Source organism: Porites lutea, chromosome 7, assembly GCF_958299795.1.
Source record: "Porites lutea chromosome 7, jaPorLute2.1, whole genome shotgun sequence".
In the NCBI taxonomy this organism is placed as follows: Eukaryota; Metazoa; Cnidaria; class Anthozoa; order Scleractinia; family Poritidae; genus Porites; species Porites lutea.
Window position 1 is genome coordinate 23,812,413 of NC_133207.1, and position 14,405 is coordinate 23,826,817.

General features: G+C 40.6%; 1 protein-coding gene across 1 annotated transcript in view; it reads right to left on the bottom strand.

The window, feature by feature from the left end:
- Positions 1-5,434: 5,434 nt before the first annotated feature.
- Positions 5,435-14,405, bottom strand: part of LOC140944644 (uncharacterized) — a 22,726-nt gene continuing 13,755 nt past the window's right edge. The window contains exons 2-5 of the mRNA XM_073393764.1: positions 12,871-13,312; positions 11,351-11,587; positions 7,416-7,694; positions 5,435-5,824 (exon numbers count right to left, since the gene is read on the bottom strand). Of these exons, the coding sequence (XP_073249865.1) occupies positions 5,435-5,824; positions 7,416-7,694; positions 11,351-11,587; positions 12,871-13,296 (1,332 nt within the window). The 5' untranslated portion in view covers positions 13,297-13,312. The remainder of the gene's footprint in view (positions 5,825-7,415; positions 7,695-11,350; positions 11,588-12,870; positions 13,313-14,405) is intronic.

The following is a 14,405-nucleotide window of genomic DNA, read 5'->3' on the forward strand; positions in this document are numbered from 1 at the left end:
GCTGAGCAGACTATGCTAATGCTATTTTAAAGCCATGGTGGTTGTATGTAGAAATCGATTGAAAAGATATTTGGAACCCAATAAGAGTGGACATTTTAAACTGGTGTGATACATATTATTTGCATGTAGAAATACACCCATTATGTATTTAAACATAGGTCAGGTGATCAAAATTTATAAAGCCACAAAATGTCTATACTAAAAACATTTCAAAGGGGCAATACAATATCATTTAATTGATTTTGTGTAAAAGACAACACCTTGCCGCTTAACTTTCCTGTTTAACGTTTTGGATTGTATTTTTTGTAGTGGGCGAATGGCGTATACGTGCCACAAAAACATGCAGGTTTTTTCTTTGCTTCTTTGGACGACGCAAAAATACTGTAACACGTTAGAGTGGCGCTCAAAATTCAACAGATGTTTATAATAGTCCCTTTTATTCCTTTATTTCTTGCGGCAGAACCTCTTCCCTTAACTTAACTTAGCGGTTCCGCAGTAATTAACAGTTGTTGGTTGTACAGTTGTACTTCTCCATCCTACATACACCCCCAATAACGTTTCTAATGATCCGTCCCTGAGTTTTATTTACCACCCAACCTTTTACAATACATGGCCTATGCTGTCACTTTTCGCCGTCATGTGAGATTTAAACTGAACACATCTTATTTCACGAGTGTTCCTTAACATGCATATTCAATCAAAAGCACATTTTTGCGACTTACGCCTGTACAAAAGAACATTTCATGAGTCTTCTAAATTTTTTTCGATAATTACTACTAAAAATACACTGATAGTCATGATACATTTATTCACGCGCGTGTTCCACTAACCTCTAACTCTTAACTACATCAACAAAAAGTACATTTTTGTGACCTACGCCTGTACAAAAGAGCATTTTATGAGTCTTTTAAGAGCTTTTCGGTAATTACTGCTAAACATGAAACAGATAACTGGGTTGACAGCAATGTACACGTTAGCCATATAAGTGGTGACTGCATCGTATATCCAGAAACTACACAACAAATGCGTGAAAGTGTCCTGATACTGTATGATTAGACTATGATTAGACGGCTAGACTTCCGCGTGGCTCGGATGACCACGTAAAATTGGGGTCCCATCTCCAGTAAGAGACGTATACGCATGCGCGACAACACTCCTGAGCTTCCTGCGGCGCAAAATTTTAACTCCACGGGCCGGGGATGGCTCTATGCTGTGGAACCGACATCCAACCGAAGCAGCGTGAATTGAGGGTTTTCTTGCAGCTAGGAACCGTTCAAACCTAAAGGACTAAATATCAATTTCAGGTGCGCTCGCTATTATTTACACACGCAGGCGCCTCATTTATATGTCTATTACAATTGCCCGGAGGCGTAATAATAACGGTTTTCTTGATGCTGAAGAAGAGTTATATACCCGAGACGCCTGTTTCCTAAAAACATTTGACACTTTTTGACTTTTCAATGGAATATTATCCTATCCGCGACCCGTAAACCAGCTAGATGAGATGTATTAGTTTTCACAGTTTTATCCCGGTGTGGTTGTTAATGGAAGACACTATTTGCAGTAATGAAAATATTGCTATGTCATAAATTATGACTTAGATTGGACGCAGTTTGCAGGTGAATGGCTCTTTGTTGGCCCCTGACTGTTCAAAACCTTTTTAACTGTTTACTGACAAATTATCTGCCTTCCTTTTCCTATACACGAGTAACGGTAATGTCGACAATACAGTCAAACCTCTTTCATACGGACGTCAAAGGGACAGAACCAAGTGTCCGCTTTACAGAGGTGTCCGTATTATAGAGGTAGGGAATGAAGGATTTTTGGCATTTCTGGGACCAAACAAACTGTCCGTAGTAGAGAGGTGTCCGTAAGGAGAGGTTCGACTGTACATTATTTCGACAGTGCTTAATTTACATGTGATCAAAAGCACTTTGCACTGGAGGACCTAATTTTGCTATTTACATGTTTTGAATATAAGGATAATAATTTGCTAGAAATAAGTTTACACTGGAACATAAGAACGCGCTTGATATATTAGAAAATCAATATTCTAAATCCTAAAGATAATAAATTAGTTTAGTATATGCTAAAACAGTGGATAGTGTTTTTCGCGCGATTTGATTGGCTACTCAATCAGTGAATATCTAGACTGCAGAACAGTCCGTATTTTTGCGTATTCAAGTACGCGAGCAGTCAAACAAAAGGTCTGGAACAGGGGGGGGGGAAGAGACGAGGTCTGGGACCGAGAAACGATGTTCTCACAACTTGCAAAGCGGTCACCGCGCGTGGTGGTCAGCGGAAAATTGCAGTACTTTTCCCACAGTAAAAATTTTTAGACCTGTTTTAGACTTTTTAGAAGCAAGAAGCGACCGGCAGAGGAAATCAGAAATGCTTACTGAAAAAATAAAAAATTGAAAAAAAATAATATCATGCATCTTTGTTTTTCTTTCATATCGTATTTGTCTTTCGGTACTGAAATTGCGGGGGAAACCGTGTTAGATCCAACAATGCGCTCGATCGATTTATAGGTTACATCGTTTTTGCCGGGTAAGGATAACTTGATGCTGATAAAGATTACTGGAGAAAGTGTCAAATTTATCGGAAGCAAGTAATTCAGAGAGCTTTATAAATTTACAGCTCTACAATCATAACTGAATAAACATTCACACTTCATCATTTCGTTTATTACGATCAGTCAACACCTTGAATCCAAAGTTAAAATTCAAAACGATCCTAATAAACAAATCACAACTACTACTGAAAGCTCTGTACCTTGAAGCGACTTTAACTTTCCTAAGGTTTGCAGCAAAACACTGCTTGATAGCTCAACTCTAGCTCTTCGGCGGTTCTTATCAGCTGTACGGATCGAGCTATATGTTGCATATTCCAAACTCTGCAGAGGGAAATTGTTTAACAGAAAAAGAAAACCACACACTATGTCTGAGAAGCGACATAAAATCAATAAATTTGCGAATTACCAAAATATAATCGTGAGAAACAGTCCCGCCTTCGATCGCCATGTTTTTGTTTCTTCTCAAGACCGTTGATCTATGGATTTTGACGTAATGCGCATGATCACTACACAAATCCGCTGGCAAGACCTTTGCTGATCGCTTTGCAAGTTGTGAGAACATCGTTTGGATTTCATTTAAGAGAATGTATGGGAAGTAGCTTACCCCCCCCTGGTCTGGAACGAAGCTGAAAACTAGTGAATATCCTGCACTGTTCACTGATTCACCTCCAGTTCCTCCGAGCGAGCGACGCCAAACTCGCGTAAGTTGCGAGCAAAATGCTCATGCCTTCTCGGTTTGCTGCCGTAACAAACTAAGAAATTTCACAACCAATCAATCAAGCTATTCCCAAAATACATGAAGAAGGTAACGAAGTTCGGTTGGAAGTTCAAACAGGTCAAGCTTTGTCTTTTTGACTTGAATTTATTGATAAACCGGTGAAAAAGTTTTTGTTTACAAATGCAAATTAAGCTTAAGTCTTGCGTTACCTTATTTAGTTGACTTGTTCATAAATAAGTTTTAAACTAAATTTAATAATCTTTTTTACAGAATGATTTTAAATACAAAAAGAATTCACAACACTTTTTGAAGAAACTTCCGCGTAAGAGCTAGACAAACGCCTTCAAAAGTTTTATTTTTCGCCAGGAAAAAGCGACGACCGCGGCCGTTCGGTCATCGCGCGCCAAAATTTTAATCGTTGGCAACAGTAAATGAGTTAAAAATCATCATTTTTGTGCTCAATTATCTCACTGTTTTAGTATATACTAAAACAATTATTCACCTCAGTGTCGGTGGCTAGTAAATACGCGGCCTCGGTAAATATTAGCCACTACGTGCCACCTCCACTTCGGTGAATAATTGTTATATAACTTTAGCTTCTACATAATTACGTAAATCGGACATCAGACTGTTCTAGACAAGAATTTCAGATTATTTTTCTAAGTGGGGTCGAGCAACGTGGACCTAGGAGGTTAGGGACACTCTCATCTTATTAATTAATATTACTTTCCAGGATAGTATAAAGTTTTGTGCGGTAAACGAGTAGTTAATGAATAGCGAAATTGGTTGAGGATTTTCTCCAAAAAATGTTTTTACGTTGTGTGTAAAATTGGCAGGATTGACCAGAATTTCCAAGATAAGGTATCTGTGAAAAAGATCTATCCTTCCTGAATTCGCCGCTTATCAAGTAATCACTTAAAATATGGAGCTTGATAAATGGTTCAGAGATAAATAGTTTCCATCGTTCCAGATAGGAAACGATTGACCAGATCCACTAGATCCGTCGCCAAGGGGTTAATAATGTGAAATTAAAGTTCGAAACAGTTTTACTATAAAAACAGCAACGTTAATGATGTATAAAAAAGTTTAAACGATGGGTAAGTATAAGACCAATTTCGAGAAAAATGCTGTGGGCGTCTAGAGGTCTTCAAATACATTGAATTGCAGGCCACTCACAAGCTGAAACATTCCCAGAAGCTAATGCTAATAGGCCAATAACGGGTGGGAGTTGATTTCCACGATACTTGCAGTGTCAAGAATCATGGAATGTGTATCATATGTCCGCTTAGTATTTTTTTGCTGCTTCCTTCGCAGAGGCACTTATGGCTTCGCCACGCGTGACGAAGCCCTATAAAACGTCCGAGCGAGAGGCTATATCCCAGTTTATATCCATATGAGCTGCAACACAGTAGGCCCCACCTCATAGCACCAACGACGGCCCATCGAAAGGCTTGAGTGCTATTGCACCAGTGCTACACACCTAGACTTTAAGGCGCCTAAGAAGGAGCTGTTGTATGAAGCAGGTCTTCTTGCACATTACTGCAAGCATTCAGTGACAGACAAGACAAGCTTAAAAGTAGGTGACACACGTACACCAACCCACCTCCTGGCCAGTTTGTCTTACTTGATTTACTAGCGCACAGATCGGCAAAAATGCTGATCCGCCTTCCCGGCGCATGCCGTGGGAGAACTGCCGTGCAGTTTCCAGCCAACAGCACCCGTACGTGTTGTGTTGAGCTGGGCTTAAAGGAGCGCTTTGTACTAGCCCTTGGCAGGAGAGGGCCTTTGAACACCTAAGCCCTAATAAGGGTGAACAACTTTTCATGGCTGTCACGACCTTGGTGATACGGCTGTGCGCATGCGTTAGGTACTTGCCAAGTCGTGGGTTCGTATTCGGCACACGTGTGCAACTTGCTCTTACATTTGTCTCAGTGACAGTCAAGCCTGAACAAAACAACATATTTTCAACTCGAACTGGCCCATCCTGTCGGAAAGGACTTCGACTGGAGTGTTGTACACTTCCTGCAAGTCGTGACTATGGGAGACAACATGAACAAAGCCAATAAAATTAAAAGTAAAGTTGTTGACCCACAGTTTCTCGCACAAATTGTTTTGAAAGATGCGTTAAAGAACTCCGCGATTTACTGATTTGCATTAATCAAGCTAAGAGGACAAAAAAATGACGGTCGTGACAACCATAAAGAGAGTCCTACAGGGATCAAAGCTGCAGCCATTGTTGGTCGTTGTTTTGTTGAGATGGATTCCATGTTCGTCTGATGTCGGTGATGTACTGTTGCAGTCACGTGGTCAAATTTTCTTGGCTTCACTTTTCTTGTGATAGTACAGTTTTGATGAGCTCCACAGTGTAGTTTGCACAATACTCCATCAGGACATGTAAGGTTACAGCCTCCACCCGTGCAGTTCTGCTGGCATTGTATTCCATTGCATTCCATGGTGCAATTACCGGCATCACAGAGCTGCAGACACGAACGAGAGTCACAAACTCCATGACAGCCTCCTTTAGAGCATTGCTGCGAAATCAAGTTTAAGACGTTTCCGACATTAGCGAAAAGCGTTAGACAATTTAACTGTGAGAATTAAATCCGAATTCTACATTCTAAAATATTTTTGAAGTCAAAATTAAATCAGAATGAGAGCATTGCCAGTATTGGCATTCTCTCGATCTGATTCCAGATTTCTTCTGATTCCCAGCTCGTATTACAAAATGAAACCCTGCCCCTTCCCTGTTTCTTTTTTTCTTTCTCAGTCCTTATTCAAGCTTTCTCACTCTTTCAGCTCTATTTAGACCCTGGATACGGGACTGCAGTCGGAATCTCTTTGCTCGCTAAAACAGCAGAAGCAGTGAGGGATGATCTAGCCTGAGTAGCAAGCGTTTCCGAGCGAGTTCCTCGAGAAAAGTTGGGACGAGAGGAAAAAAAAAAAAGGAACTTTTGCGCCATAACTCGATTGGAAAAGCTTGCTATACAGGCTAGGAGGGTCTCAATGGGGTAGTGGCTTTTACGGTTATCGGCTAAAATTTTGGCGTTTTTACTGCTATCGGTTAGTGTTTTTTACTTACGGTTAACAAAAACGTTAGTAATTAATTTCTTTTGTTTCAAAGAGTTCGATATTAATAAGCCTGTATTTTTTTGTATCTTTGAAGCAAAATAAAGGTCTTCGGATCATCTCTTGATGAAATTCAGTTCATTTAAAAAGAACCTTCGTGAAAAAGCAAAAGCAGACACGCGAACGTGCGGTCAAGTCACAGTAGCCGCGAATAAGAAACGCAACTGGTCATACGTGAGTTTGGCACCTTCCTTATATTTAAATCTGGGGAGCAAATGTTTTTTTTTTACGGTTAACCCTTTTTATCCGAATTATGGCTAACGGTTACAATTTTTCAATTTTTATGGCTATCGACTAAATTTTTGGTCGTTTTACGCCTATCGGTTAACCCCATTAAGACCCTCGGCTAGGGATGATCCCGTTGATGTTAACGTTATTAGATCTAATAAAGAGCACTGATCAATCCAAATTAGTATTCCATTTCTTCGCCCAACCTCATTCACTCCCCGCCCAAGGAACGAGGTTGCTGAAGTTGCTCTTCGTCCAAATCGATCCAATCCAGGATCTGACGCTGCGCAGGTCTGCCTTCCCTGGTTTAACTAGTCAAATTGTGTGCCCACAGACAACTTCTCATTTCTGTAGTCTGTGCATCTGAACAATCCAATCACGAGACTTATTTAGATAGATGTTATAAGCGCTGTTTTATTTCTTACCCGGGCGTTTCAATTAAGGATCTATTAAAGAAGCAGGACTGTGACATTTTTAAGAAAGTAACCTCTATAGACAATCACCCGCTAGTTCCATATTATTCCTTCAAAGAAAGTCTGTTCCTGTAATCTTTGTAAAAAAAACAATGTGCCCGTCCTTAAATTAATACTGAGCGTTTCATGTCTGCCTTTGTAAATAGATTAATATTTAAACACAATCTTAGTACAGTATAGTTAGGATTCTATGATTAGTTTATATATTTTATTATGTATCACGGTATTCATGACAGTTGTAACATAGGATATGGAAATAAAGACCATTATTATAATTATTATTATTATTTAGTACCTGTACGCAACGATCCCTGGCTTTGCAGGTCATGTTACAGTTTCCACCCTTGTCACAGCGTTGTACGCAGGAATTGGAGGTACAGGACTGATGACATTTTCCGTCGATGGAGCACCACTGCTCACATCTCTCACCTGTTGTGCAATGTTGAGGGCATCGCCCCTTGCAGTTTTGATAACATCTAAATTCTGATGTACAGTTTTGATGGCAGCCTCCACCCTTGCAGTGCTGGTTGCCCTGTTCTTTAGCGCGGATTAACATCTTCTCGGCCCCGTCCTGCTTAATGGAAAACATACAAAAAATATAGGTCGCTTCAGTGAAACATTTTCGGGAGCAACGGACCGTTTGATAAGGTAATCCCGTTTTCCTGAGCAGAATTTTCCAACGGTAATTCGTGTTGCATTTCTTCGATCGATCAAAGCCATCTTTGACACCAGGTTCAGGCTTCAGGGGCCTTTTTACGGAAAATGAAACTGATTTGTACAAATTGAAACGGGAGTCCGGAGTGAGATTTACCAATCCTGAATTTTTCTTACCATTTACCCAAACCGTGAACCAACCGGTTTGTCCAAGTAAATGGTAAACAACCATCCTCAATCTAGGAGTAATAATTAATCCCGGGGGTACTCAACAAATTTTTATACAGGGGGGCTCCGCCCCGAGGTCCAACCCCTTACCCTTCTATACATGTATACGATTTTTCACGAAAACGGTACCCCTTTCGTATACCTTCTATTGGCAAATGGTACCCCCTTTCACATACCTTAAGTTGTCTAGAACTTTGCATCTCTTTTAAATGCTGTAAATGCACTGTCGTTTAAGTAAGAGCAAGCTAAGAGAGGATAAAGGGGACAGAGAAGGCATCCCCATACACACCGTGCTCCACAGGTAATTCGTCTCGAGTTATTTTTAGAATCGGGAAGAAAAGTTACCTCGCACGTTGCGTGGATGTTTCGTGGAGGTTTCGCATGACTAAACGCCGTGCAAAACATGTTGGGCAAAAGGCAATGAAAGCGTAAAGAGATCGAGAACATTTCTGAATCACGAGGAGCCGCAAGCAGTAAAATTTCTGTCCCGTAATTTAATCAGTTAATTCATCAAAGTTGACAGGTCTTTCTGATGATCAAAGCGACCGTTCGGTTTGCCATTTACACCTTCAGTGCGAAGACTGTCACGGGAACATTAACACCTTCAGGATAATTGCTTACCATAACAGTGGCAGGTCGCGCGCGTCTGGTCGGTTTCGAAGAACGTGAGCGTGACTGTTGTTTTCATTCAGTGACTGTGCGCGATGATATGCCAACGTTTAAAACAGACTGCAACATTAAATTTTTGTTATAAAAGCAAAGAAGCTGCTGAGTAGAAACTAAACCGTCCCAAACTTATTCCGCTTCATTCGTGTAATTTCATATTGATGGGGTCTGTATGATGAATTTACTTCTGCCTTCTGATCAGGCACGTAAACAACATAGAGATAAAATATTTCATTTTGCTTTTGTGAAGTAAATTCATCTTAAAAAAGTTAAACTAGAGGACCACTTTCTCCGCGTACTTGTAAAAATAGGCATTTAATATGTCGCGCTACAGTGCGAAAATCTTCTTGTCGTGGATTAGATTTCAGTATACATATTGTTAATCTTCATTTCGCGCCAGAATAAATTAGTTTGCGCGCAAAATATCACAAGGTTTGTCCCACTTCGAGTCCACCTTCTGGAGATACGCCGGCATGGTAGCTGGAATACATTACCGAGGCGAAGATCTGGTATTTTTTCCTCCTCGTCTTTTTTTCCCCGCGACGTTTGTTTATATTTGTAGTGAGAATGCTGTGCATATCGGTGGATTTTACTTCAGTCAAGCGGCTTCAGTTCCTGCGGCTTAATTGCTACTCATCATAAAGAAGAGTGCCGGAATCGCTTTGTTCGCCTTTAACAGATTTGTTATCGACTGCAAGGTAAAAGAACGGACTACTGTAAGGTAAGAATTGAAGTTTAAAATTGTTTCTCGGCGAAAAATAGTCCATACAACTCGTGAAACCCGTGAGTATATACCGAATGTCATGCGATGACTCATCGCTTTTACGATGGATAAGACGGATACAAACAATAATAATTTATTTCGCAACGTTTAGTATAATTTACTTAATATGGAGATCATCTGAGGACGATTTTTCGTTATATATGCTTCATTTCTTGGCTTATTCCGGCTACGTGCGAAAAATTAGATAACAATGTTTGTGTGCTATAATTATACTGATAATTTCTTGCACCTTGAAACTCATGAAAGCCAAACCTAGCAAAAAACTCTTTTAATGGAGGAACTAAACCTGATAGTTGCACTAAAATCTAATAATTGTCACTGCATTTGCTCTCTGTAACCTCGTGGGTAGAACATACCTGAAGGTTACGTTGATAATAATCATTGCATTTTCTCTTTGTAACCTCGTGGGTAGAATATACCTGATGGTTACATTAATAATAATCACTGCATTTGCTCTCTGTAACCTCGTGGGTAGAACATACCTGAAGGTTACGTTAATAATAATCATTGCACTTTCTCTTTGTAACCTCGTGGGTAGAACATACCTGATGGTTACATTAATAATAATCACTGCATTTGGCTCTCTGTAACCTCGTGGGTAGAATGAAAAGCAGCTCTCATTCCTTTCTCCTAACTAGAAGAGATGCATATCCCTGTGAACCAGTTTTTTAACCAGGAGCGATTCCCACTCACTTCTGATACTTTATTGACACGAGTTCCTATTTCAATATATGTCTAATTCAAAGCTTAGCCGCGTGATAGCTCTTCATTAGCGAAAAGGTCCAAGTGATATTTTGATTGACGTGTTGTTTAGGATCCTGAGGTTTTTTAACACCTTTTCTCTAGCTTAACTGGCAAAGATATTCTAGGAATTTGCCCTTCAATTCCAAATTCTTTGATGTGCCGCCAGATGCCGTGCAAAAATATCACCTCTTGCGGCTCCTCGTGTTGAAGCGAAATGAGTCGGCGCTTACCTGGGAAAAGGGAATCGCTGGACTCTTTGACAACCAGTGAGATCAGTTTAACTCGAAGTTGTCATAACCTCAGTGCTTTAATAAAATGAGAAATTTCGCCAGTTTATTGATTAAGCAAGTGGGACGCCAAGTGTTATTTTTGTTGAATAATAAAAGACTAATAAAAGAATAAATATCAAACCTGAAATTGCTCTCTTCAAATTGTAAATTACAAATGATCCTGAGAGAATATTCAGTGTGTTAAGGATTTCCTGCTGTACTGATAGCTCTATACAAGAGAGGAAGGGCGATTCTTGTTTATTTCCATTTCGCTGACACCGCTTTAGTAGAAATCTCTCTTTAGTCGTTTTCTTCGACAAAACGAATAGCAATATCGCTCTCCCCGTCTTCCGCCATTTTTTTCAGCGTCAATTCGCGAAGGACGCGTGGCTCTGAGCGTGGGTCATCGCGCAGAACACATTCGCACTATGTGATTGGCTGTTGTCTAATCCCCCTTGGGACCTGTGGTCTTAAAAATAACTCAAGACGAATTACCTATGGAATAGGCTGTGTATGGAGGATCTCTTCTCTGTCCCATTTATCCTCTCTTGGTAAGAATCAATCACAAAAATAGAACGTTTTCTCGACATTAAAAAGCCACAAAATTCATCTGTTAGCCCTTTGGGCCCTTTCACAGACCGGCACGACAGATTTCCCTGCCCTTTCGTATACCTCAACGAGTAAAGTCCCTACCCTTTTATATACCTGAAGCCTGAAAAAGATACTCCTTTCGGGCGGAGCCTCCCCGTATAAGCCATTATAGGGAGTACCCCCCCCCCCCCCCCCCGTAATGAATATTCTGTTTCTGGTGAGAAGGGTGTTAAGGGGATAAAACTCGTCTTCCACCCTTTTAAGTTTGATTTGTAAAGGAAGTGAAAGGCTCACCTGTGTGCATGATTTTTCTTTACTATGACATTCAACCAATGGACAGATTCTGCGGAGCGATGAACACCGCTGCTCACAACTGTTCTTGGTTCTGCATTTCATTCTGCACTTTCCGCCTGTACAGGACTGAATGCAATCGTCTGTGGTACATGTCATTGGACATTCGCCATCGTCACAGTTCTGAACACATGAACGCTTAGCACTGCAGAATGTTGGGCAGCTGCCTTCCCAGCATGACTATAACGTTGCGTAAACAATATAGGGTCATTTCAGTATAAATAGAGGAAGGAGTTGGGGGAGTTGGTAGGTTACAGTAAGGAGGCAGGGGACTAGATTTCTTGAGCACATTTTCTCTTTCTGTATTTGCACTCCGGTCACAGGTTAGATGATAGTTTCTCTCAAAGTAGGAGAGAAAGAGGAGCAGGGGCGGATCTAGGGGGAGGGTGCAGGAGGTGGGCACCCCCCCCTGAGATGACCTGTGGTTTTCTAATACAACTGGTATTCTGCAAAAAAAAACTATGTGGTTTATTGGTGTTGAAGTAGATCAAGAGACGAGTGCACCCCCTCCTAAAAAAAATCCTGGATCCGCCCCTGAGGAGAGATGAAGAGAAAGGAGGAGAAGGAAGTCATTAGGAGGATCGAAGATAAGGTAGGAGAAAAGGGATGTTTCTTGATGTTGCGGAAACCATTGCTGGTTTGCTTTTGTGTTGTGGTGTAGGTACTGCTCAGTGTCTTTTCAATATTGTGTATACGTTAATTGGTGATTAAGCTCGTCCGCAACACCAAGAGACCACCGAGAAAACGGATTAGGGATCGTCCTTCTCCTTCCCGTCTCAGTGCTCCTGTCACAGGTCAGATAATGGTCTCCTGGCTGGAATAAATGGCAAAAGTAGGAGAATGGGAAAAAAGTACACTTCCCCTCTCTGCCTCTACTTTTGCCAACATAAGAAAACACTCATTAGAAACACTCCTCAGCTTGGTCGATATGGAAGTGCGCATGCGTAAGATACTTGTCCGACCGCCGCTTAAACCTTGGCTTGGTGTTCGTGTGTGTCACCTGCCATAATTTTTGTCTAATCCAAATCAATGTCTTAGGGCCTTTTGTGTGTTCTGTCCCATTGATGAAATAACCACTTCACGGTTTCCTTTCCTCAACACATGCTGTGCACAAGTCTGAGTAAAAAGTCACTTTATTATCCAGAGCCTGACGTTTCTTTTGAGAAAACAGCTTATTTTGTGACTCCTAGGAGTCAATGCCGGTTGTGAGTCAAGTTATTAGGTAAGCTGGGGTTATGGTTTGAGGTTAGGGTTACTGGGTAAGGTTAGGACCAGGTTAGGACTGGGTAACTAAAGACTCATTGACTAATTTACACCTCATGTCTTGTTTCTTTTGATCAGGTGGTCAACAAAGCGACGTTTTAGCAAAAACCCAATAGCCCTGGCGAAAAAAAATGAGGCGTCGTCTTTTTTTGAAAGACACATTTTCTCACTATTTTATACTAAAGTGCTCCCATACTCACCTGTTCACATCTCTCACTAGTTTTGGCACATTTAAGGTGACACGATCCTGCATTACACCGCTGTTTACAGCGAGAAGTCGCTCTACAACTCATGTTGCACATTCCTTCATCACAGCTTTGAGTGCAGTTGGCTGTTTTGCAAAATACTGATCCACAAGTTTGCAGCGATTCACAGTCCTGGTGACAGGTCTCCTTGGTAACGCATTTCAAATCGCACGGCCTATGATCTAGGCATTTTTGTTCACATGACTTAAATTGAGGATCAGCTTGTCCGCACGACACTTTGCAGTCTCCATAGCACTCTTGTCTACAAGAAGCCTTCGGTGATGAATCTTGACATTTATAGACCGTATTTCTTGCCTTTATTAACGTCACCATACTAAGAAATAATGATACATTTAGCAGCAACTCTTGAAACCGTGTCATATTTTCAGGTGTCTATCTAGAAAAAGAAAAATATATAATATATTTTAATTTATGGTGAATTCTAATAAGGCCTGTACTGAGGAATAGAAATTTCACAGAAACAATATTCTGCCTGCACTCATGTGTCACAAGTCTGTTCAGTGAACATAATTTTGCTTTAAAAAAAAGGAACAGCAGTTTTTGGCAGGAAAAGTGTGACCAGTTGTTGTAATAAATATAAATTGAATTCTTATTGACATTTTGAAGACAACATTTAATATTTGAACATAATTGCCAACGAGCAGCCTCGACGCGACAAAACGCGAGGCTGCGAGGCGGCAGCCTGAAAAACCGTGGGCGAAAGTTCCAAGGAGAATGAATCCCGAATCGATGTAACGTATAAGGTAGTGTAAGGTAACCTTTATGACGTAATGCAGAACAGAGAATGCATTCTTTACTAACGAACACGTGATATAGAACAGAATTCCACGAGCCGTGTGTGTGTTTGTGAGTGCCCTGCTCATCCCGTCTTCAATCAATCGTCGGATGGATTCATTTGCATCAAACTCGTATAGCTGTCGCATTTGCCCGCTGGGATATTTTAATTCCTGTCGCTAAGAAAAAATAATAACGCCTTGTCTCTTTGAAGCAAAATAATTTGGAAGGCTTCATCGGCGCATCATTAATCTTTTTATTTCCTGAAAAGTAGACTTCCTGAGCTTTAAAAAGAGACCAAATATAAATCTGTACGTTGAATATTCGCAGTTGATTTTTCGAGGATATTAAGTTTGCTTATAAGATTAGTAAATTTTACAAATGACCTGTGCGCAACTTCGGCAGGATTAACAGAAGCTAAAAGAGGTCAGCAGAGAGATAAAGGGACGCAAACCAATGCAAAGGGTGAAAATACAATGAAAGAAAAAAAAAACTGAAAGTAACCCTGCCGGTATTTATCATGAATTCTAATATAGATCGTTTTCACATGACGTCACGGCGGCCATATTGGTGTTCCAAACAAATCATGTGGGAATTGGACTCTTTTCTTATAGAAAAAGTTTTCTTTGTTCCCATAAATTTGGGACTTTCGATTCGAGCCTTTCGAGAAACGGGGCCCTGGTCGGTGGCCGTGT